Source organism: Aptenodytes patagonicus, chromosome 7 (genome assembly GCF_965638725.1).
Source record: "Aptenodytes patagonicus chromosome 7, bAptPat1.pri.cur, whole genome shotgun sequence".
In the NCBI taxonomy this organism is placed as follows: domain Eukaryota; kingdom Metazoa; phylum Chordata; class Aves; order Sphenisciformes; family Spheniscidae; genus Aptenodytes; species Aptenodytes patagonicus.
In genome coordinates, this window is record NC_134955.1 from 45,282,578 (window position 1) to 45,308,382 (window position 25,805).

General features: G+C 37.8%; 1 protein-coding gene across 3 annotated transcripts in view; it reads left to right on the forward strand.

The window, feature by feature from the left end:
• MIPOL1 (mirror-image polydactyly 1) overlaps window positions 1-25,805 on the forward strand; it is a 203,110-nt gene that overhangs the window by 47,337 nt on the left and 129,968 nt on the right. For all 3 annotated transcript variants that reach the window (XM_076345061.1, XM_076345060.1, XM_076345062.1), the window contains exons 4-7: window positions 5,815-6,001; window positions 8,748-8,883; window positions 9,870-9,975; window positions 22,327-22,456. In XM_076345061.1, the coding sequence (XP_076201176.1) occupies window positions 5,815-6,001; window positions 8,748-8,883; window positions 9,870-9,975; window positions 22,327-22,456 (559 nt within the window). The remainder of the gene's footprint in view (window positions 1-5,814; window positions 6,002-8,747; window positions 8,884-9,869; window positions 9,976-22,326; window positions 22,457-25,805) is intronic.

Consider the following 25,805-nt stretch of genomic DNA (forward strand, 5'->3'; position numbering starts at 1 on the left):
GGGGTGCTGAAAGACTGCAGACAGGGGGAAGGAGGTGCCCATCCAGCTTCTGCTGGATGACGGGACTGCTGAATATGCTGAGTGGTGCACAAGGGAAGCTACTGTCTCCTTAGCCTTCTAGGTGAATCTGCACCTTCTGTGCACTTACATCTTCAACACTTCTTTCCATATTATAAGTGTCAGTACAGGATTCTCTAATGCTGTGCTTTCCCTGATCTCGGTGCCAATCCCCCACTTTTAAGAAGAAGCTATGAGAAATAGTGGCTGCCTGCAAAATGTGTTAGGTTCAATGTTTTTACCTGACTTTTTAACTGCTCCCAGCGTAACAACATTAAATTCTGTTCTGCCTTTACTATTTCAAGCCATGACAGCATTATCTGCCCCTTACATCCTTCACAATCAATTGCCAGCTTTAATTCTAGTGTCTTTATATTCCTTCTTCCTAACATTTGCCTTTCTTTCCCTCAATGTGAACGAGCTCTTCATTGAAGATAAATACATACAGAAGATCAGCTGTTCAGCTTCTCCCTATAGTGAAATATTAATCTGGGCTACTGAACTTGTTCTATTTTATATGGAAAATAAGTTGTTTAGTATACTCAAGAACCAGAATCAACGGTGGTGAAACCACTTAATGAAATCTGCAGCATTTTTTCCAAAGCTTGCAAGGCTGTTTTACCCTTTCTCTGATGTTCCTTGTGCAGCCTGATTATTGCAAATGCTACTTACTCCCCAGTGTGTGTCTGCAGCATTGGTAATTAGTGCACAATACAATTTGCAGGAGGAATGAGGAAAAGCACTGAAGTGCATTGATTAATATTGCTACTTAGTTTAACAGCAAGACAAGAAGCTACCGTGTACCAAGGCCTAAATTACTTGGGGTGGGGGTCATGGGCTATATGGAGAATAAAGTATTTTTAAAAATAAAAAAATCGCTATGCCCATTGATCTGACAGTGTTCAAAATGTCTTCCCCAAAGCATTATACTGACAGATTTAGCATGTTGACCAAAAAAATGCATTACAGCTTTATTAAACAAGTAAAAACCTCTAACCTTAATGCCCTTGGGCAGAGTGCTTCCAATTGTGAGTGGAAGAGGCTGCCATCATCTTCTCTCTTACAAAGCCAGTAGGGAAAAAAAACAGATCCTCTGTGTTTCGCCTGACGTTTCCAGGAATGCCACTTACAGGCTTGCTGTGATGCTGCTTAGTCTTACCCATGTGCTTGAGGGAATTGAATCTGGATGAAAAGGTGTGCTGCAAATCTAAGTTGCTTAAAGAAGCAGCATTAGCATTAATAAATGCCAACACAGGTCTAGTTCCATTCTAAATTCTTTTTTTTCCGGCTGCTGTAACTTAGAGTTGAAGGCATAAAAATCCGTATCTTGACATGGCCTAAGGATTTAGCCTGAAGATTGGCTGCTAATGCAGATGTTTACTTCATCATGCAGACATGTTTACTTCATTCTGTTTTTAAAAAAAAAATTAAAAAAATCTATCTACTGACTTGACCTGTCATCTAGAGAGCTTTGCTGCTTGTTGGGAGCTCATATTCAGGATGTTACAGAGAGGCTGCTGAGGCTCATCTGACCCTCTGTTACCCCCTGCTGCTTTTCCACGTAGGCACAAGTGATACTGTTGGGGTATTACGTGTATTACCTGGGAAGTATTACGTGTGACTATATGGCTCTGGGGGTGATGGTCAAGGGCGTGGGGATCCAGGTGGTGTGGTCCTTGATCCTGCCAGTAAGAGGGAAGGGCATGGAGGAGGATTGGGTAAAGTAGATGAGGCCTTCTTCAGACAACTGGAAGAAGCCTCATGTTCACAGGTCCTGGTCCTTATGGGTGACTACAACAATGCTGATAATCTGCTGAAGGGAAAACAGCAGAGCACAAGTGATCTAGGAGATTCCTGGAGTCCACTGATGACAACTTCCTGACACAAATGATTGAGGTGCCAACAAGGAGAGGTGCTCTGCTGGACCTGATACTTACAAACAAGGAAGAACTGGTTGTGGATGTCGAAGTCAGGGGCAGCCTTGGCTGCAGTTACCACGGGGTGGTGGAGTTCAGGATCCTGAGAGGAGGGAGCAGGACAAAAAGCAGGACCTCAGCTGTGGACTTCAGGAGAATAGACTTTGGCCTCCTCAGAGATCTGCTTGGAAGAATCCCATGGAATACAGTACTGGAGAGAAGAGGGATCCAAGAGAGCTGGTTGATATTCAAGGATCGCCTCATCCAAGCTCAAAAATGGTCTATCCTGGCAAGCAGGAAGTCAAGCATGGATCAAGCAGGATGTTGTTTTCCTTGATTTTGATAAGGCTTTGGACTCTGTGTCCCATAACATCCTAATAGAGAAACAAAGTATGGGTTAAATAAGTAAACAGTGAGGTTGACTGAAAACTGGCTGAATGTCTGCGCCCAGAGGGTGGTGATCAGTTGCACAAAGTCCAGCAGGAGGCAAGTCACTAGTGGTGTACTCCCAGAGCCAAAATTGATCCAATCCTGTTCAATGGCTTCATTAATGATCTGGATGATGGAGCAGAGTATACCCTCAGCAAGTTTGCTGATGAGACAAAACTGTGAGGAGTAGTTGATACAACAGAGGGTTATGCTGCTATTCAGAGGGACCTTGACAAGCTGGAGAATTGGGCAGAGAGGAACCTCATGAAGTTCAGAAACAGGAAATGTGAAGCCCTGCACCTGGGCAGGAATAATCCCATGTAACTGTACATGCTGAGTGCCAACTGGCTAGAAAGCTGCTCTGGAGAAAGGGATTGGAATCCTAATGGACAGCAAATTGAGCATAAACCAGCAATGCGCCCTCATGGCAAGGATGGCCAACAGCATCCTGAGCTGCATTAGGAAGAGCTTTGCCAGTAGATGGAGGGAGGTGATCTGTCCTCTCTGCTCAGCACTGGTGAGGTCACATCCAGAGTGTCAAGTCCAGTTCTGAGCTCCCTAGTACAAGAAAGAGATGGACTTACTGGAGCGAGTCCTGCAAAGAGCCACAAAGGGACTGGAGGGTCTTATGTATGTGGAGAGGCTGAGAACAAGCCTCGAGAATGGAAGGCTTGGGGGAGTGGGTCTTATCAATATGAATAATACCTGGTGGGAGGGAATGAAGAAGAAGCAGCCAGAATTTTTTCGGTAGTACCCATTGACAGGACAAGAGTCAATGAGCACAAATTAAAACACATGAAATTCCATCTTAATAGAAGGAAACAATTTTTTACTATGAGGGTGATCAAACACTGGCACAGGCTGCCCAGAGAGGTTGTCGAGTCTCTGCTTGTGTAGCTATTCAAAAGCCATCTGGACATAGTCCTGGGCAACCTGCTCTAGGTGACCCTGCTTGAACAGGGGGGCTGGACTAGATGATCTCCAGTGGTCCCTTCCAACTGCAACGATTCTGTGAACTCTTTTTAAAGTCCTGGCACTAAAAGCAGCAAATTCGAAAAACAGGAACTGTGAAAAGAAGAAAAGCCTGCTCAGTTGATTACTCTCATGCTAAAGGGGTAGGATCCCTTTTTTGATTTGTCCCAGTGTAACTGTGGTAGCTAATGTCATCTAATCTTCTTAGCGTTCTGGACTGAGAAGGTTTTTTTTCTCCAACTCTTTCATATAGTGTGGGCCAAAGGAGAGTGCAGTAATGCTAAACAAGGAACAAAGTTTCATGGCAATACAGTCACTGGTTATTGCAACAGATACGTTGTGCTTGAATTCTTCCACAGAATGCAACACACTTCACCTGAGGCACTTCAAATATATATGGCTTATAGAAAATGTTGATGCCCTAGAGAAGAAGGGGAGGAAAAGTTGTTATGGCAAGTGAAGCATTGCACTTCCCCTTCAGTGTGTGAGAGCATAATTTGCAACTATATATGTACAGGTCAGTGCATCTGAAATGCGGGAAGTGGACAGGATGATGTTTGATACGCAATTCTTTATAATAGAAGTCAAATGGGAAACACATCTCAGCCAAGTGTATGCCTCCCTATAAAAAGCTTTGCAAGTATTGAAATTCAGACTAGGTTAGTTTTCAGATAGTACTAACTAGAGAGCATTCAGAATTTTGCCCTTATATGTTGCCACTCCTAAGTTGGGGCAGGTTCTTAGAGTATATATAGTAAATTGTTTAATGCCTATTTCTTTAAAGATCCTTGCTACTTACTGTAAGGAGGAGCAAGAGGTTGAATCCAGTTTTAAAATGTAGCAGCACTTAAAAGGAAATCTCTGCTCAAAAACCTGCAGGATTTTGAGCCAGTGAACAACAGTGTACATTTGCTCAAAGAATCCAGGTGGCTGTGGGCTGTGTTAAATTTCTGCATTAGCTGTGAAATGATCTGAGGAACACATTTCAATCACAGTACTGAAAGTAGTGCTAGGTTATACCTGTTAACAAATGTCTTATCAAGTTATGGTCCCCACATGTTTATTACTGCTCAGAAACAAAGATTCTGATACGCTGTTGACTGTTGTTCCTCTAGTACAAAAATCAGTGGTTATAATTTAGAGGAATGGTGAGAGTGGATTCAAGTGGATCTGTGCTGAAGTAGATAGGAAGAATACAGATGAGTGGCGGGTACAATAACTTTTTCCTCAAGGTAGTAACACAAAGCTTTGTATGGGAACTTGTTAAACTGACTCCAGCCAATCCACAAGTCATCTCTCTGTGCCCTCGGGATGTTTCCCATGTCATTGGCTATGTCTTTCCTTCTTCAAGGAAAGAGGAATCTATTGCAACAGATTTTAGAGACACTCTTCAGTATTTTTGACTTGGAATCTGTGCTTTTGTGTCTTCATGCAGCGTGACACCTTGATACTGATCGATGTGTATTTTCGGGCTATTTGTAGGTGATTGCAACAGTATAGACAGTTTCTTATTATTTTTGAGGAGGAAGTAATAAGTTGGATCAAAGAGTGTATGCCATGTAATTTATCCAAAATGTTTGGAAACACTAACTTTATTAAATGAACAAAAGCTCCCGTGTTTGTTCTCTACTAATCTAAATGAAAGAATGAAGAATATATGCACTTTTTTCCATTTGCAGCTTTTTTAGGCTTCTTCCTCCTCATTTTTTAATATAGTTCTATAATTAAAACTTACTTGTTCTTACTTTATGAAAGAACATTCATGGTATGTAGATCTTTCTTTCATTTAAATACCTTGATATCAGAAATATGTCCTAAAAACATCTAGTAGCCAAGCTTAAGAGAACTATCACACTCAACATTTAATCAGATAATTTTTCCCTTTGGCACAATTTGTGCTTTGCATTCTTGAAGTTCTTTAGTTGTATGAGCCTGTACCTTACACTCTCCAGGGGTGAATAATGGGGCCTTAAATTTGTTGTTGCTTGCTGACACTCCTTTTGTAGCCAAAATGGATTTGAAAAAGACCTCAGTATAAGTAAGAGTCTAGTTCACAACCTGCAAATTTACCTGTCTACAGCAGAAATTCATCATGGCTCACTAGGGTAGAGCTGATTTTTATGAAAGATAGGTAGATAATTTCCTAGGGTCAGCATTATTTTAAGCAGTCATTTAAGAGCAAGAGGGATTAGGAAATGGTGATGAATTTTTCAGGTTTCCATGAGAAAAGTCCAGTAAATAGGTCGTAACTCCTACATCCATGCTCTAGGTGACACAGCTTTCGTTCCTTAGTGGGATGAGGAACCTGTGAATCTGAAACTAGAGTACTTTCTCCTTTCTGCTACAAATAAGATTATAGCAAGCCATTTTCAAATAAGAAATCTCAAGTTTTGCTTTTTTCTCCAAATGAAAAAATGTGTTTGCTTCTATTTCCAATTAGAAACACACATCCTGGAACAGAAAACAGAAGATTTTTGTGTTGAGTTTCAGTTTCATCAGAATTCTCAAAAAAACCCAGAATTTTTCATCCAGGCAGAAGCTGAAGCACAAAATCTTTCAGATTTGTCAGTAACCAGTCAAAGAAGAGGAGCTCCAAATGATTTTAATTCCAGTCCTGAAGAATCAAGGTAAAAACAAATATCCCTATATACAGTTTTTCTAGATTCAAATTATAGACAATATACATATGGATTTTTGGATAAAGATAGGGAAGTTTACTTCCTAACTGAGAATCAGTAAGTCAGCTTTTTACTTAGACTCACCATATCTGCCCTTCTTTGCTTGTGGAATGGAGCATTTCATCACTGTGTTCTCTAGCACTGATAGAAAATACAATCATGGCAATGGCTTATGTGACTCACTGCGGGTATTTCAATGATTGTGATCTCTCCAGAGAATTTTAAAAATGCATACTGAACAGAATTAGAAAAGATGATCTAAAAGTCTAGTAGTATCTGTGGCTTTATACAGCAAGCACAGCATACCCTAAGTATGATGAGTGAGTAGGAAGCAGGAATGAAGCAGGGTGGAAGTGAGTAGGAAGCAGGAATAAAGCAGGGTGAAGTCCGGATGAAGTTGGAAGAGTAAAGATGAGGAGCTGTAATACCTTGTAGGCAGTCTGTGACAGGAATCTGGAGAAAGGCAAATATGGTTGAAAAGTGTAGTACAAACTCTGAAGATTTTATTCTGTCATTAATTTTGGTCATTTATTGTCATTAATTTCCATATTGAGCTATGGCCCTCTGTTGCAGTCTTAAGAAACATATACACCCGTGCTATATGTGACGTAATATATGAAGGTCTACACAGCTGACTAGGGAACATGCTACCAGTTTTGAGCAACTTAGGCATTCTGAAGCCCAAGTCTTACTGAGAGTGACAGAGTTGCTTTTGAAAATGGGATCAAGGCTGCAGAGCCCTATGATGTACTTTTGAAAAATATACTCTTAATTCTTCACTTGTCTGGCAGATTCTACACCTGGTTTTGTTATCTTTAGCATGATCTAGTGGTGACCCATTGGGCCAAAACCGGTCCATAGTACTTTTCCATCTGGCTTGTTGCCTTTTTTTGCATTAGGGCCTGAGATATGCCGTTAGGGCAATGCATCCTGCACTAAAAGCCAAATATAATCCTGAGTGCTTAAGTACAGCCAGCACAGAGTCAGCCAAAGATTGTTGCTCCTACCCTTCACCAGTGCCACGTGCACTGGCAGTCAGGTTGGTCTTGAACACTGAGATTAACCTCCCACAGCAGTCAGCATGTTGAACCATCTCATCTGCAAATATATTGCATGTAGGATCCTAAAGCTATAAGCCAAAACCTCATTGTGGTAGATACTATATAAACTGCACAAAATCTGTCCTTCCCCAAATAGATTGCAATTAGAATATAAGATGAGAAAATATCTTGATATAGAATGACCCAGCAAATGTTGAGTCAGTGTTGATTTGCATTGTAGATTATGGTCTTCGTGTACCATCAATGTGACTTGTCAAGTTTTCTTTTAGACATCAGGAAGAAAACACTTGAGGGATTGAAAGATGAGGAGGAGGTATATTCAAACTTGTTCATGGGAAGCATCTCCTGAACATGGAAGATGCACAAAAAAAGCTTGAGGTTTGCAATGTCTGGGCAATAGTATCCAGAGGCATCCACTTGCAGTCCGAAACAGTACTAAATGAAATTTGCTAGACAGAGCAAAGGATCTTGAAAGTGAAGACAAGCAGTTTAAGCACTCTTCCACCCCATATATACACTATATACACTATATTACACTAAGTAAGTACTTTTTTGATGTGAATCTCCCTGCTGTCTACATTTTATGTGCTTTAGGTTGCACCATAGTTTGTCTGCAGAGTATGGATCTTAACTTTCTTCTTAAAGAACCATACAGAAAATAAATCCAATGGAAGCAGGTGAAGAAAGGGGTAACTGAGTGCAAACAACTGTCTACCGAAGAGAAATACTCTTTGGAGCAGCAGATAGCTTTCCTTTTCTTTCTAGGATGTGAATTACACATAATGAAAGTAATGTATACAGTAGAAATAGGAATTCAGGAGGTATAGCTTTTGTGTGGCTGCTTCTTATGACTCATTGGCTATGAAGCCTATAAACAGAAAACGCTTAAGGGAAGCGAATGTTAAAAATATTTGCTAATACCCCTTCTAATCCATTCATCTACTGATTTTGCTGCCATCTTACAAGTGAGATCTGAGTTATCTGTGAGTATCAACGGATAGCCAAGGAGTTTTATAGAAATCTTACCTTGAGACAGAATTTTTGTGGCCATTGAATCTTGTCTAATTTTCCCCTGTCTATGGCTAAACAAGTTATCTTAAAACTCTGTGAGTGCTATACAGTGTGGAATTCCTGTTGTCAGTTATAATATTTAGAATAACACCTTCATTTTACAGATTTCTGCAAGATGAGCACCTAGATCTTGTCTTCTGGATATTTTCATTTCACTTCATGTATAATTGTCCATCCTACCACAGAATTTGGTTTCTTTTAGCCTAAGCATCAATTTTATCCCCAAATGTTCATTACTTTGTCGCTCCGTGTTAGGCACAGGTTTTTAATATTTGGTTCCCTTAAGCGTTTTCTGTTTATAGGCTTCATAGCCAATTTATATTCATCTCTTTTATGCCTTAGTACTGTAGTATATTTATTTACTATTCCAGATTTACAGATTTTTTTCAGAATTACAGATTTAAGACGTGAGAGAAGGACATCCCTTTTACTAGCTATTTAATACATTTGTAATGGTTAACAAATTTTGATAATTTATTTCTGTGTATTTTGTTTCAGGGGGAGGGGGTGAGAAACTGGGTTTGCATTATTTTTCTTTCTTTTTTTTTCCCTTCTAAACACAGCACCGTAGAAAGACAAGCTAACAGGATGCTCCCTGAATTTACATCCTCATGGAAGGGTGCTGCAGATTTAGCTGGAAAAACAGAAACTGCATTCCTTTTAAAAGAATTGGACACTCTGAGGGCCAAAAATAAAAAGGTACAATTGAGATATTCAGATCACAGTATTTGCTCTTTTATGGTTGTCTTACAAAACATACATTTTAAACTGCTCCTAATTTAGTTTTGTTATTTATTTTAGTGCACCAATCAATAGCTTTCTTGTAATTTTGGATTCTTAGTATCTGTTTAACAACTGCTTCTCTGGAATTAAAAAAATCTTTCATCCTACCCTTTGACCTTTTTAATGAGTGACATAGGTTCTTGCATCATGGATGAAAACCAAGGAGGACTAAAACCAAGGCCAGGATTTTATTAATAGAATCTGGAGCTCATGCTTCTGTACATGTGGTCCAGACAATGAATGTGCCCTGATACCTCCTCTTTGTTGAGGGGAAGAAAATTCCATCCTACTTGCACACTGCATTGCTTCTAGCATTAGTAGTGGTTGCATGCGCCTAAACAACAGAGAAGTCTATATATAGTCTTTCCATGAAGTATCATTGAATATTCAATGGCAAGCTCAGATATCTGCCAAGAACAGATATAGTGCATTTCCAGTGAAAAGAAAGGCCTCAACATGTGAAAGAATATCAGTTTTCTATCTGGCGATGCTCATGAAAAATTACATATTTACACCACAGTCTCTTCAGGCTGTGATGTCAGTACTCTTGGTAGGAAATAGGCTATTCATGCAGGCACCACCTGCATTATAATTCCATGTAATTCTGAACTTCTCTAGCGAGGACCACAACTGGTAATACCTGAAGAAGAGAATTCCAAATAAAAATAAGGGCACACACATTGCTCCTTGTCTTGCAGAGCAAGATAGGGCAGATGATAAAAAAGATATCTTTAACATTTGTCCTTGAAATAAATAAATATAATTAATTTAAATTCTGTTGTATTGCTTAGTGTTTGTATTTTGGGGGTAAGAAACTATTATTTAAAATTTTGTTGTGGTTACAAGAGCTGGTTGACTGTTTCAGCTAGATAAGAATCTTACTGTCCATTTGTTCAATTCAGTTTCAAGATAAGCTGTCTGAAAAGGACAAGGAGCTGAAGACAATAAAACTGGACTTAGAACTGCAAGAGAGAGCTACAGAAGCTAAGATTGCAGAAAAGATTGCAGGTACAGTAGGCAAGCGTTTAACAGATGGCTGTATGGCTCATACAGTACCTGCGGTTGCTATATGACGTGGCCTAGTGAATGTTAGCTTTATTTGCTAAAGGAGGGAAGATTTGACTTTTTTTTTTATGTGTGGCTGTTTAGAGTTGCTTAGAAAATAGGTGGCTTTAACATCCTGGTACTGGTATTAGCAGGAGCTTTACCTGTATTCACACTGATTTGGGCATTAAATGCATTGTTAACACCATGTCAATCCAATCACAAAAAGGTTGTTTGTTTTGTTGGAAGGTCCTGAACAAACAAGGGGAAATAATGATTACCAGTGCCTCTACCTTTCAACCAGCAGTTCAAATACCACTTATTGTTTTAGCTTGTTCAGAGCAATACTACCCCCTCCCCGTGTATGGAGATAGTCGCACATTCACCTCAACTAGAGGCCTGTACTTTTCTTGAAAAATCTGTTCTTTTGGTAGTTAATGAATTTTTGTCTGATGATGGTATGTCTCCAGTGAATGAAGTTTATACAAATTCCCAAAATTAAAGGTTTTTAAGTTTATAGTTGAAAGTGAATGCATGGTTATATTTGTTGTTAATTGTTCTTTGGGTAGGCATACAAGAATGGAGACAGTTTGTGTTCTATGATTTTGGAAATTTCTAAAGTAATGAAGCTGAGTATTTTTATTATTGAAAAGTGACTGTGTGTACAGTGTACCCAGTGGATGAAAAATACACTGAGGTTTTTCTCCAGGTGTTTCAAAGAAATTAATGGGAGTGCTTTTATAAATTCATCGTATCATTTGTTCATAAATAAAGCGTGAGCTAGGTAAAATTCCATCCTCATAGACCACACACGCTTCATATAGTATTAATAGTACTAATACCTGTCCCCAAAATATTAGTACTGAAGGGAGGAGTAACTGTCTTCAGGAAAATGGAGCAGAAAATAAACTCTCCAGCTGAAAAAACAGATGGCTGACTTTCCACTTAATGTCAAACTCCTGAGAATACAGTATGCTCTGTATACTATAGATGGAAGAGAGAGGCCCTAGATTTTCTGTGGTAGAGGAAGGGAAAAGCAAATCTAATCTACATATTAGGAAACAAATTGAAATACAGGCATAATTTTATTCTTATTTCATTTTACATAAACTGCTTGTTTTATTTTCAGAAGAAAAAAGATCCACACTAGGTATCATAGTTATATCCAGCAGCCGAAAGCTAATGCAAATTGTTTGGGTTGAATCCCAAGTTTTGTGTTTGTTCCTGGACATTTGCACAGTGTTCTACTTCTGTACCTATAATAGCGAAATATTCTCTTTGATAGAGGTGTTCATTGCTCATTAAAACCTGGAAAGAAATGTATGTTGAAAGGTGTGTCAAAAACATGTTTAGTTTCATTTTTATGGATACAGTTGAAATGCTTGTTAGTAAATTGTTTTTTCCTACATTACTGTTTAAACTTTCTAATTATGTCCTAAGCATAATATTCTCTTCAAAACAGTATGGCATGAATATGGATATCATAATTAACATAGTTATTCCATTTTAAAAGGAAGAATAGGCCAAATTTTAATGAGAGCTACAACGTGTAATAAGGATGACCTTTAAAACAATACCTTTTTTTCTCCTTTTACGAGTTCAGGAAGTATAAAATCCTTTAAATGCCGAGAGAGGGGACAAGAGGCTCCTTACTACTTAAGCTGTTTGCAAAAAGGAAGCATCATTAATATTTCATGGATTTTTTGCTTCCTGTCTTACAGTTCTAAGAATGTTACCAAGTTTGGATAAATGTTTTGAAAACTAGAATGATGTGAACCAAACTGAATTTGTGGAGGTCTATGTGTCTCTCTCTCGTAAAAGCCTTGGGGAGAGTTCTAATGGACAAGCAGAATCTAATAAAGAAGACTCAGTGTGTTTAAGGGAAAACTTTTTCCCCTTGTGTTAAGTCCTTTGAGGAAAGGAGAACACGTGCTGCTGTGATTTCATGTTGCTAGTTAATGTTTAATTACTGCAGTGTATAACACATGGTAGAGTGAATCTTGTAAATATGGGTGTTTGCATTTTTATTATTACTTAGTACTGACTTTATGATAAGAAAATGACTCCACAAAATTATATTGTAAAAAACATCAGAAAGGTACACCATAAAAATTTTATCTACTTTGAGGAATATTACAATTCTATTTTAAAATGTAACCCTCTAATTGATGGGTTTTACCTAAAAAAGTCCCGTGGAAAGGACAGAAAAGCTGAAGACAAATGCCATTTTAAAATAAAGCTACAACAGTCTTCAGAAACAAATAACCCAAAGCTTGTCACTTTTATGATTTTTACTTTGTTCAGAGGAAGAAGTGAAGAGGAAAAGTGTAAATTTGTGAAATGCTTCATGAGAGAATAAGAAAAAGTAGAGTTAAGGCAGAAGATACGCATGGTGGAAGAGAATGTTTAATACTGTTTGCAGTAAATAACTTATTTTCAGAAGGTGTTTATTTTTAAATTTTACTAGCCTGGAAAATGGATTTTAGAACTTCCTTGGGTCCCTGTCTCTGTCAGGTAGCTATGGCTAAGGAAAATTAGGGAATACACAGTTTTGGTTGCAGGCTTTTAAGCATTAGAGACTATTATTTCTGGTGGTCATAGTTGCCACAGGTTCCTGCTGTTCCTTCATTATTCTTCTGTTGGATTTCCTCTCATTATAAGCCAATGTCAGAAAGTACCATTAGTTTCACTCCTCATCATGAAGAGAAGAACAACAGAGGTGGAGGCAACATCGGGAAAATCAAGGGAAGAGCACCTCATAAAAGAACTGAGGCTAGGATAATGTAAGGAAAAAAGTGAACACCACATGTGAACTGGGCATGAAGAATAGACAAATCTTGAAATGTGGGACTGCAGAACTTTCATATGTTGAACAGAAAAGGGAATGGGTGCACTCTGTGAGAGGGGAAAGGGAGAAGGAGCACACATCTTCTGAGGACAGACTGGAAGGATGGAGGCATTGCAAAAGAGTAAATCTTCAAAAGAACTAGCAGAGAGAATAAATCTCACTTTGGATGGACATAATAAGTGACTTCATTTTTGCCTAACAGAAGAATTATACAGGGGGTATGTAGGAACTTTTAGAGGAAAGAGCTGGTTGAGTGTAAGTGAGAATTGTAGAGCATAATGGTAGCCTCTCTAAACTGGAAAAAATATCAAAGTCCCGCTCTTCTCGGAGTAACTCCCACCGTTACTGCAACAAGACATACCATAGTTGGCATCAGAGCCTCGGCTCTTGGAATGTTTTTGTTGCCATCACAGTGCTATATATTGGGACTAAGAATAATTCTGAAGGAAAGTATAATAAAAAATATTTCTCATTAAATCTTTCTGTAGCAAGGGCTATTCTGTGGGGTTTTTTGCCAATATCTAATAGTAATGTTACCAAAATTTAATACTTTTTTAAATCAGAGTCAACTGATCGAGTCCAGCCCTGCTAGGTCTGTTAGGTGTTGCACACCACCTTTAATGCCTGAAAAACTGTATTAGCATTCTGCAGATGCTCTCTGAAAGACCAGGGTAATGATAGAAAATATAGTGTGGAAAAAGGGGAAAGCAGTACTTCTAATACTGTTGTATATGTTATACAGCTTTCAGTCTCTTGGAAACTACGGCAATATACCTACAATGAAGTCCCTTTTTTCAGGTCTGTTTTTACAAAAATGTTGAGAATTAACATTTGTGGTATTTTGGAATTTTTGAATATGGTATGGAAATGTTCATGAACGTTATTTGAAGTTTCTTAAATTAACTTGAAAAATAATTACTGAATGCATATGCAATAGTTTTAATAGCAAAAGTGAAAACAAATATCCAAGTGGCTATTAGCTTAGAGTTAGTTTGATTTAATAATCCATAAAGTAAGAGGAAATAAATAATCTTGCCAGTAATAAACTTTGGGTGGCAATAACTTCCAGCACAGAAGAAAAGTATTTTCCACTTCTTCAAAGCTCACTTTAGAGTCCCTTTTTAGATGTTATTTTTCTTTCTTGCATGTCATCCATTAAAGATTAGCTGTGGAAGGTTGGAGCATGGAAAGATTATGAATGACAGAACAACTCCTGCAGAATAATAATCAGTTTTTGGTATTTAATGCTGTTTGACTTTTGCAGACACATTTCTTATTAACCTTTGGTACAAACAGAAATCCAGGTTCCTGATATCTCATGGAGAAGATGAATTCAAGATCCTCTTCCAATTAAACTGAAATAAGGCCAATATTGGGCTTTAGCCAAAAGAACTTAATAGTTCCCAACCCTTGTGTTTATAAACCTAAATATGAATGATATTTTACAGTTTAAGTAGGTAATGCATATACTTCCCTAACTCAGTTTTCTGTGCATAATTCATTTTTATATATAGGCTATATAGTTCTTAGGGGTTTTGTCCTATTAATGCTTCATTATGCAAAACTATTTCCTGAATATTTTTTCAAAATATTTCCTGGTAAATAATAGAATTTTGAAAATAGCTGTAGGATTTGAATCCTCTCTATGGGAAGGTAGACAATCCATCTGAAGGACAGAAAAAAAACCCCAAGGTGGAGGTGTTGTGACTGAGAACATCTTGGCTTAATTTTTAACAGCTTAATTTGAAACAACGTAATTTTACCTTCAGATTGTTAGAATTGTTGATTGTCAAAATGTTGCATGAAGCTCTCTGAAGTACAATATACGATGAGCTGGCATAGGTTCAAATGTAAATTACTAAGCTATTTATGGGTGGAGCTTGTATGTAAAAAGCAAGCCAGTATCTTCTGCATATTTTTATGATTAGTCTGGCCCTTCTCTCTTCCCCACTACAGTGCTAGTTGAACATAAAGAATTGGGTTTTATTCAGGGATAAAAAGGTCTGCAAATAATCTACTTCTTGGGGTATTACAAAAACTTTTCTTTAACCTGTCAAATTATGACTTGAAAACTTTAATGCAACATTTATATTTTCCCCCCTAAAGTAAATATTCAGGCATCGGCAATTATTCACTGAAAAAAAGTTTAACAGCATTATGGTTTGAATTTTGAAGTCAGCTGTGTTTAGTATATTAGAAGCAGAGGCTTAAGTATTGTACAGGGATTGGCTTTCACAAGAACTGCCTTGGGGTCTATGTATAATACTCTCTCCTATTCTTTCCCACTTTATTTTTTTTTTAATTGAATTGGGATCTGAGTACACAAAGAAAACCCTATGTAGAGCTGCCACTAAGCAACTTTAGCCTTTTATTAAGAACACTGTTTATAGCATTGGAAATGTAGGAGCCGATGAATGCTATGCACTAAATACATACAACAAACACAAAGCAATAAAGAAGTCACTGTGTTCTATCAGTGTTTGTTCAGATTGCTTTATCTATCACATTTAGGTGTAAATGACTTGTAGTCTATAGTTCCTGATATAGACCAGTGAAAACTCTTAAGTAGTTTTCCTACGATCTTTTTATCACTATTTTACTTTTATTTTTCAGTTATAGGTCATAACTGAAAGTAAATGAATGGTAGCTTTCAAAAAAAAAAAAAGAGCTAGGAACTTAAGTTGTCTGTTTCGTAATAGAACATTTCAGCACTATTTTTAAGTCGACAGTCAGCCCTGGAGCTCATGATAGTTTGCCATTAACCTGAATGAGAACTGTGTAAGGGCCTTAGGCTTTGAACGTTTCTAGGGATTATCTGCATTTTGTAACATGTATGCGCAGAGACCAATTAATGACATGTTTTAAAGGCTTTCATAGCAATGCAGTAAATCTGTTTTTTTGTTTATTTGGCTATGATAAGATTGACTTCTTATTTAAGAATTGTGAGCACAGTCATTAAATCTAGTAGAAAGAGGTCTCAGAGGATTTTGATTTCTAAAACGACTGGATAACAAATACATGCATGTTTGTATTTCTGTAAGGAGAACAAGCATATATCCATATGGTTAAATAAAATTTAATAATAGTGGCCCATCTGGAAATGGCAAGGATAGTTTCCAAGTCCTCCTGTGGTTAGACAGACAGAGACCCAGCAGTGGTGGACAGGAATGGGAGGACTGATGAAAATGAAAAGGCAGGTAGTCATTGCACTTCTTTTCCCAGTATACTTCCCTAATTCCTCACATTCCTGTAGCTGCTACTCAGAAATCCAAAGTGAAAACACAACAAAAATCCCTAAAAAGCTTCCGTTAAACCTCTCTGTAGGATAAATTTCAGCTGACAGATTTTTCATGGGAGCAACTGAGCAGGATAAACAAGAAGCTCATTACAGGAATCTTGAATTCTAAGTATGACCTGGCCAAGCAAGTTCTTTCATGTTTCTATTTTTCCTTCAGAATAATATACATCTCCAAAAGGCAGAAACCAGAAAATATTCTTTGCTTCATTTTTCTCATGAGTTCAACATTCACTCCTATGTTAGTGCTGTATACCTGTATGAAACAGAAGTCGAATCATGCATCAAATTTTTTTTAAGTCATTAATTATTATTATTTCAGTCAATTCTTGAATATTTAAGATGCTCAGAGCCTTTTTTGTAAAAAAATGTCATCTCATTTGTATTTCTTGTTGCTGTAATGGTGTAAGTAACTAGTAAAATTAATTCGAATGTACCAGAATCAATGCCAAAGAAAATCCCAAGTCACTTACTATTCAGCAACCACTGATCTGAATCCTAAATCTTAAACTGCAGAACCCTGACCTTCTGCAACAATACATTGTTATTAACAGAAAAACTTTCTCACCATGTCTTTTTCTTGGAAGTAACTGATCACTATAATTGTGCTTGTTACAAAAACAATTAGCAAAATTTTAATTGTACTATTTCTTGGATCACTTTTTTTTTCACGTAGTCCAAAGCCAAAAGCAGTATTTCATCACATCTGTTACTGTCAAACACCTTGCAAAGTCCAAAATACTGTTATTATTTTTGTAAAACTGACTTACCTTGAAAGTCAGTTGTTACAGTGTTATAATATTTACTGTATCTTCTGAGATAGCGGTGTGGGTAGTGATCTCATCCTTTTCCTATAAAGTCTGGCCTGTATTCTGGATTTTACATTTTTTTAATGAGTAACGTGAAGTGATTTCTGCTGCCATAGATGTTTTAAGTCCTAACAATTTCTTCTTTCTTGCCTCTCCTATTCAGTTTTTTTATTTACGCAGATGACCTCTAGGAAATCAGCAAACAGATTTTCTTCCTGGGAACGATGCTTCCCTCCCTTCCCCCAGAGTTCTGTAGTTTGGAAAATCATGAAGCACTGTTGAAACTAGAATGATTTCCAACACACCTTCTCACTACTGCTGTATTTTAAAGTTAGTTTAAAAAGTGTAGAAGATAGGTTTGCCAAAAGAATCAGGTTCAACTAAGAAAATATGTACACTGCTTTGACTCAGTAAACTCATACTCGGTATGGTTCATCTTCTTCATATTTACTTTTGCCCATATTAGAAAACAATTAGCTTACTAAACAAATTTGAGTATTTGGGAAGAAAAAACCTACTTTGAGTCTCTCTCATTTGACTAAGAATTACATGATATTTGATAAGCTTGTTTAAAAATGGACATATCCAAATATTATTGTAAACACCCATTGATTTGTTTTACCTGCAATATAAGTATTTTACTTAGTTGGCTTACATAGTAGCTAATAATATTTGTTAATGTAATTTAACTGCTGTGAACCTTTACTGAACAAATATTGAAATTTATACAAGTCAAAGAAAGAGAATCTCTAATGACTTTTGTAAAAGCTTCCATTTAATAGTTAAGGAGAAAAGTTTATATGACATACCAGATGCAATTAACAGTAGATTTTACATTTAATAAAAAGAAAGAAGCATATGTATTTGCTTTATTCATTCCATCATAATTTGCATTAGAGCTGTGGGTGTTTAATGAGCAAATTCCAGCTAAAATGCTATATTGATTTTCTAAGTGAACTTTGTAATAGCTATCTACCTTACAAAAGCTCTCTGTTTACAATTGTTTTCTTTACTAAAAACTAAAAATGTTTTAGAATTGATGAGTTTAGCATAATGATTCTTTTAAAATAAAGAGCTCTTTTAAAGTATGCAGGGGTTTTAGTTACAAGGAGAAAGATGTTATTAAATTATTCCAAAGCAAATAAAGTTTATGCAACTAAGTAGTAATGTCATATTTTCATATACTACAATGTTTGCAAGCATTGGAAAATAATCCTTTTTTCTTAATTTAGCACTATGGGATTTAAATATTTTAACTCTTGAATGTCATTATATGTATATGAATTAGTAAATGACACAATTCATTTTAGCTTAATACTTGACTATTCATACTTCATTTTTGTGTGTCATTTTCTTCCTTGAAACATGAGTTCCATAAGAATTTGTGTTTCTTGTTGGTCAGGCCTCAAGATAAACAGGATAGGGTTGGTTGGTGCGCCGTTGGAAGGTCTCCAAGAAAAACCTCGTGGTGTCGACCAGAGCAGTTGGTGACTAAGTAGCTGGATCACTTTTTTCATTGGATCAGGCATCAAGTCAGCGTGCCAGCATGGGGCTAGTATTTTGCTGGATATGCCATATCTTGAATGGGACTTAGGAGCCTGACTTGTTACTCTCAATTAATTTTCGCCTGGCATTTTTAAGAAGCATAGGGATGACAATCTGGATATTCTTTACTCTTTTTAATATGGAGGATTTTTATGTCACTCTCTCTCATAGACTTTTCATTGGACAGCTTATACTTCACATACTTTTCTAGATATGACACAAAATGTTTTGGTTCGCTGCTGCATTGCAACCCAACGGTGTATGTATTTCAGTGGCTTATGTGAAGAATCTTGGGATCCTTATGGTCCTGAACTTTTACTTGTGACTCATCCATAGTTCAATCTGAATGATGAACGTTATTGTTAACAACATCATACTTCGGACTACCTGCAATTGTGTAACTGTTATAATATTCCAGATAGTATTAAAAAAAGGAATTTGTAAAATATTAAATAGAGTCAGAAATGTATAGGCATTGGATAACAGAAATGTCTAACCTGAATTCGGCAGAAGCTTTGGCTGGTAAAGGAATCGGGTGAGCTAGCCTTCTGTAGACCATTAAAATGAGTTAGATGAGGACTTTAAGTATTTTTTAAATTAATACTTTCTTGTGGTCGGTGTCAGTATTGCTACATGGTATTGAAATGCCATGTAGCTAAGTATCTTTTTTTTTTTCTTTTTTTTTTCCTTTTTTTTAAGTGAGATTACCATCCAGGCATCTTACACGATTTTCTACACTCTCCCTAATCTGTTTTAATATGAAAAAATTAACTTGCAATGTTACTTTTAAGAAATAGAAGCAAAAGCCAAACACCTGTAATTGATATGGAACTACTATATTTTTTTTTTAATGTAGTTGGTGGTTCTGGTCATTGGGATATTTACTGCCATGCCTTAACTTAGTGGAAGGATAAGAAAATAACAAGAAAAAGTTGCTCAATTTAAGTCATTTTTCCATAGCCAATAGTTAAAAGACAGTATTTTGTAATGGACCTTTGCGTGGGGGAAGGGTTCACTGTTCAAGGCATTTAGCCTCTGGGCTGCTATCAGGGATGGTAAGATTTGAGATAAGCAGGATGTTTAAGTAACTTAAAAAATCTCTTTTTCTGAATGTTTTCATACTGTTTTATATATATTACTTTGGTTTAAGGACAAATAAGCAATAATCTGGTTTTAAAAAGTCTGTATAGTCATTATTACCACTGGTTGTAGTTCCTCAGAGGGAATTAGATACCAAAACACAGTCCCTCTAAGTGTAGTTGTATGCTCAAGATCCATTGTAGCAGTCAGCAAATTGTGGTTTTCCATGCTGAGGTGGGGACGTTGTAGGGTCTGACAGAAGAAGGGATGCACTCAGAGAAGTTAACTAGTCTGGAAACTAATTAACCCCAGAACAGTAACAAGTGCCAAATCTTCAGTTATTTTAGACAGCTTTCTATTCATTCCAGCAATTGTTTTCATTATGAAAATTGCATAATGTTTCCGCTTGCAGCTTTATGGAAAGGGTTCTCTGTGCAGTCTCTCTGGCATGATGCTAGATAAATTGGCATAAGTTACTGGAAAAACTATAGTAAACAAATATATTAAGATACAGATAGGTAATAATTACCGTACATAATTAAACCGCTTGTATATTCCAGATCTAACCGGGACATAGAAATTGTATTGTAGTTTACCCAGGCAGTCAATGCTGAGGCACTAGTTTCCCTGCCATCATAGATCTCAGCAACCTAAGTGGAAGTCTGGTGAGCTGAAATGCACAGCCCACCCCATACAATTTGTTCTTTGTGAGACACCTACCTTTGCAGATATCGGACTCATCCTCTGCAAGTGCTGCAAACTTATTCCTGACTACCAGCCTGTGTGCATGCAGTTTTGCAGCTGCTTTACTCATGCTTTAGTTTTTCCATTCCACATCAAGCGAAGCTTTCTTGTTGCAAACAGGGCAAATAGATCTTCAAGAAAAAAGACGCTATTCATGTGGAACAAGCAAATATCCAAATAGAAGAGAATTAAATTCTTCTTTTTCTTTTTATTTTGTTGGAATGCAACCTATTACATCTCTGGCCTGATGACTAGACTTGCAGCTCCTCTGCAGATTTTTGTGAGAGGAGGGACTGCACTCCCAGAAGTGACATTTAGACTTTTCCTGTCTTCTTTTGTCCAGTCTGCTGTTATTGTGCAACCTTTTGCTAGACCTGCAAAAAGTGATTCCTTACTCCTCAGTTACGCTCTTCTCCCCAGCTTGAGGACAAGAGGATTGCTTTCCTGCCTTGAAAATCTTCCTAATTCATCTCTCCGCATTCTTTTTCTGTTCATCTTCTCACTCATCTTACATCCCTGGTTACCTAAGCTGCTTGTGAACTGTACTGAAACTTACCACTTTTTGTATTTCCGTTGGTTGGGGTGTTTGAGGTTTTTTTTCGGTACCAATAATGTGTATTTTGTGCCAGCGATATAGCTGCTACCAAAATGTACTACTATGTTCCTATTGTTCCATTCTGTGAAGAACCAGAAAGTGCTTTAAGTTATATCGCACTGTGAAGTTTTTGTACAATAATGTACAAAGGTGAAATAAGAGTCAACTAACCTATAAAGGCAACAAAGTTGATGTCAATTGAGGCAAGACTGGAGGGGATAAAAGGTCTAGCTTAAAGTGAAGAGGAAGCCTGATCTTTGAGATCTTAACTTGACTTGAGCAGTGGTTCAGAGAGGAGCAGGGTTCTGAAGAGGGTAAGGAAGCCCAGCAGCAATGGCTTAATATGGAAGGTTCTTGGGAAAAAAATTGCCAAAATTTGAAAGAAACTGTAGTATGGTGTTAGGAGACTGTGGCTAAACACCAGCTTGGCAGACTAGAAGGGGAGCATGGAGAATTCTGGAACCTACAGACCTCAGTTGAGTTTTTTGGAGATGCCTGTGACAATCAGAGAGGATATAGTCCTCTGTCTTGCAGTGACAGCGGTCTTACTATGGCATCCTGAAAGTCCCTAGACATTTCGACTGCAGGGTTTTATGATGACTGTGAGGAGAGATTTGCAGTATTGCAGAGGGAAATGATGAAAGTATGAATAAAGATTTTAGTGGAGGCAGGGTCGAGGTAAGGATTCTGGCAGTGTGCCAGAGGTGGTGTTAGCCATACTGACAGGGGAGAGGCAGGAAGAAAATGTAAGCTCGGGATGAGGAATGACTTGAAGGTGTTAGTTTGCTCCCAAGAATAGACAGTAAATCTTAGTTTATTGACACCTAATGCTCCAAGGTCCATGTATGCCGTAACAGATAATATAACTATATTACACAATAAAGTAAAGGCTTGGCAGAGAAGGAGACATGCCAGCTGTGCCACTCTTGTGATACCAGAGACAGACTATGAAAATATTAGAATTTTTAATATTTAATATCAGTGTGCCACCCTGATAGGAAGCAGTGTGATGGTAGAAGTAGTTTTAATGGGTCATTACTTTTAACTCTATGTCCCAGAAGAAACCTACTAGTGTCTCATATGATTCTGAGCTTTAAGAATTACTTTTCCTTTAAGCAAGTATCAGAATGCAAAGCAAATCACATCCTTGCCCCATTTAATTATACAGGGGTGAATTTGAAAACACATAGCTTTATTTCATTCCTTAAAGTATTCATTTTAGCAATCAACAGCAATTTAGTGTTGTGTCTGAAGAGTAATGTAGACCTTATCCAGAGTAATCTGAGGTCAGTGGAGAAATGTTGATTTCAGGAGATGCTGGCAAAGGACCATGTAAGTGCATCTAATAGTGTCTTCCCCTGTCAAACTTGTTTGTTAAACACACTGGTTACTTTTGCAGCTCTGGTGGAAGAAGTTTATTCTGCTCAACGGGAACGTGACGAGGCTGTCATGGCAAGGCTTAGATTAGCCAATGAAGAGAGAGATGAAGCATTTCTACGAGTCCAGCGTTTAGAAGAGTCTCTCAAAGAGTAAGTACACATTTCCTACCCTGTGCAAAAAGGTGGTTGTGTCAGTCTGTGACTGTCATAAACTGCTTGACAGTGGTTATATAGAAAAACTTAGCACAAACTTCTCTATGATGAAATACCAGGTTAGTGCTAGTCTCACTGTACTATTGGTTAATTTGTTAGCCATCCTATAAGTCAGTATTTTTCTCTGGGGACTGAGAGCAAGGTGAATAATTTTGATCACAAAAATTAAAAATAGAATCAAAAGCTTTGGTATTGATTTATTCAGGGATTAATAAGACGAATGCGACGTTTTATAGGGATCTTTTGACACAGAGTACCAGAATGTCAGTCAGAAGTTGCAATGTATAGGAAATCAATCAAGCCCTTTAAGCCCACTAGACATTTCCTTCAGCAGAATTTCTACTAATGATGTGGGTGACGTAGTAAAAATATATGGGTTTTTTCTTATCTTTAGTGTAGGAGCAGTTTGTAAGTCAATAAGAGTATAATGAATGCTTCATAGAGTTTTATGTATGCCATGTTAACACAACAGAAACAGGCAATCTCATGTTAAACAAAACTGTTAAGTCAGGAGAGGAAGATCAAGAACAGTTTCTTTTCTCACTCGGGCTATAGGCAGCTTTGAAGCTACAATGTGCCTCTCCATGTAATCCTTCTCCATCCGAGCTGTGATCATCTTGATTACCGTCTGTGGTAGTCCCCCAAAGTCTAGAGTGGCTGAGAAATTTCTCCTATTTTTCTGCCAACAGAAATACAAAGCAAACAGAGTTTTTCATGGTAGGAGACTGAATAGGTGCAGTTGTTAACTAAATGGCAGGCAATTATGTTTTAAATAATTGATTCTACTAAGAACACTCTTTCCTCTTTATGGCAGAAAACCAGTATTCTTCTTTTGGGTATTTTTGTAGGTAAAGCCAGAGAATGTTATCTAAATAAATTTCAATAATCTGCACATAGTTTGTGCACCATTACTCTGTGGAATTTACAAGTTGCTAGAGTTTGTCACAGCCTGTAAGTATGACTCAACAGCCAGATTAGGAGATTCCATTCCCATAAGAATTAGTTCAGAATTTGTTAGAGTAAATGTCTCTACAGAGCCCATTATAGGTGTACGTGCATCTGAAAACTTGCTTTGAGCAGCAATCCATGAGAAAATTACAAATGTGCTTTAAATTCCCATAAGAGGCATTAAAACTGTGAGCCTTACTCCAGTCTTTCCAATTTCTTCTGTCACTCTTCTAATTTTGTATATTCCAAGAGTAAAGAAAGCAAGAAAGTTTTGTGTGGCCCCAAACAAGATCTTTGGGGTTAAAGCGCTCAAGTCCTGCAGCAAATTATTCTGGTTGATAGACCTATTCAATGACTTGGGTTTCTGGAAGAAATCACAGGTTATTAAGTGTGTGAGAGGCGTATTGCTGCTTTTTCTGCAGTGGAATCCACAGACACACATAGGGCAGGTCTTGACACACATGAATCCCTCAGAACACCATCACTTGTTTTCCCTTCAACCCCTTCTTGTCTGCTTCACTCATGTACTGGAAGACCAACTCAATTCTAAGCAGGATAAGAAATGAGAAGAAACTCCATTTCTTGGAGAGCATGCATACTACCTTCCCCAAATGAATGTCATTGCAGGAGGCACTGGATACACTGGTAATGACAAAAAAGGTACTTGCTCCAAGGAGAGGGTCAGTAACTGCTTTGGCTGATAGCTTGGCGCCAAGCTATCATACCTTATTGCTATCATTTAGAGAATAGCAATTGTTGCTGTCATCCACTTGGGTACTCTTTCTGATGCTTTATAGAGAGGCCTGATACCCTGATGGCATTCACAGTCTCAGAATTGACATAGGAGATTTCCCTGTGGAGAACACCAACCTAACACAGGTAAAAATTGTGATGGGCTAACCAGCTGCTGTTGGTTCAATACCTGGTATACATTCCTTTTTGCCTAAACCAGTGAGCCATTTTCTGTAGCTGGTATCTCTGCTTGTATATTCTGCAAGGGTGCAGGTCAGGCTTCTGTGTGATATTTGACATGCCAACACCAGGACACAAGACTGGGGACGAAACCAATTTAATTCAAAAGAATTGTCCTTGTCAGGCTGCATGTGTACTGTAAGATCATAGTTCCAGTATTTTCCAGGGTCTCCCGTTCTACATTACAGAGACTGACTGTGGCAATGGCAGCTCGCTGGGAAGAGTCGTACCCAAGTCTTTCACGTCCTGGGTGCCGTGGGACCTGTCACTGAGGGCATCCTGGACATGAACAAAATCCTTAGGCAGATCCCAAGCAGGCTTATGCCTCCCATAGGGCACAAAGGTGTCGCTGAAGGGTTCTGAAAAATGTTACATGCTTTTATTTTCATTGGTAGTTTAGTGTCAGTCATCAGAGCAGTAAAAGAAAAATCCTGATTGACAAAAGTCACAAAGGCAGAGAGCCCAAAAGCTTCATTTGTTCCCACAGTAGTTTGTTAAAATTTGTTTATCATCCATGCAGCAAGTACTTAATGGTAATGAATTACTGGGCATTAATTGCTGTATGTAATCCCCTGAAAGGGAGAAAAACTCATTCTTTATGTTTAAGTAATCATCATGTGCAGTGCATCAGATGTCTTAATATCTGCCTCTTTCCTTACTTTGCTACCTATTCAGCCAAACTGCAAGTTTGATAGGAATGTCTTAAGCCATATCAGACAACATAAGGAACTTCAAAGATGTCTTGCTCTGTTCCACCAATTTATAGTCAGTATTACCTCAGCTCACAGTGACTGCATCCGTTTGCACAACCTGACCACAGCTCTTCCCTGACCCATTATCAGTCCTCTATGTGACAGCACCTTCTAGATAATGTGGTATTTCTTCCAAAAAGAGCAATGGTATGGTAAGGGAAACATTTCCTGTTGTGATTACTGATTTGGGGGGTTTTGTGTTCTTTTTTTTGAAGGAAGTTCTTTGCTGTTTTTGAAATCTTTGGGCATTACAGAACCAAGAAGGCAGGATTGCCTCCATCAGGCTCAGCTGCTTTTCTTCTGGTCCACTTACTCTAAGCTTACAGGATGCTTATTCATGCAGCCATACACCTTGCAAACAAAAAATGGTTGAGTGGAGCCAAGATTCCTGCAGGAACACCAGCCTGGCTCCAGCACTCAGGCTTTTCAGAACACTGGGCATCTTTACTAACTGTGGTAACATCTCAGCTGAGGTGACAAGACGCACATTTCTATATCTGCCTGGATGTCTGGGAGGACATGTCTGGATGTCTTTGCAATGGGAGGAGCAAGCCAGAACTGTGACTGAGAAGAGTCAAATTGAGGTGCTGCATTCTCAGAAGCAGAGTCAACCC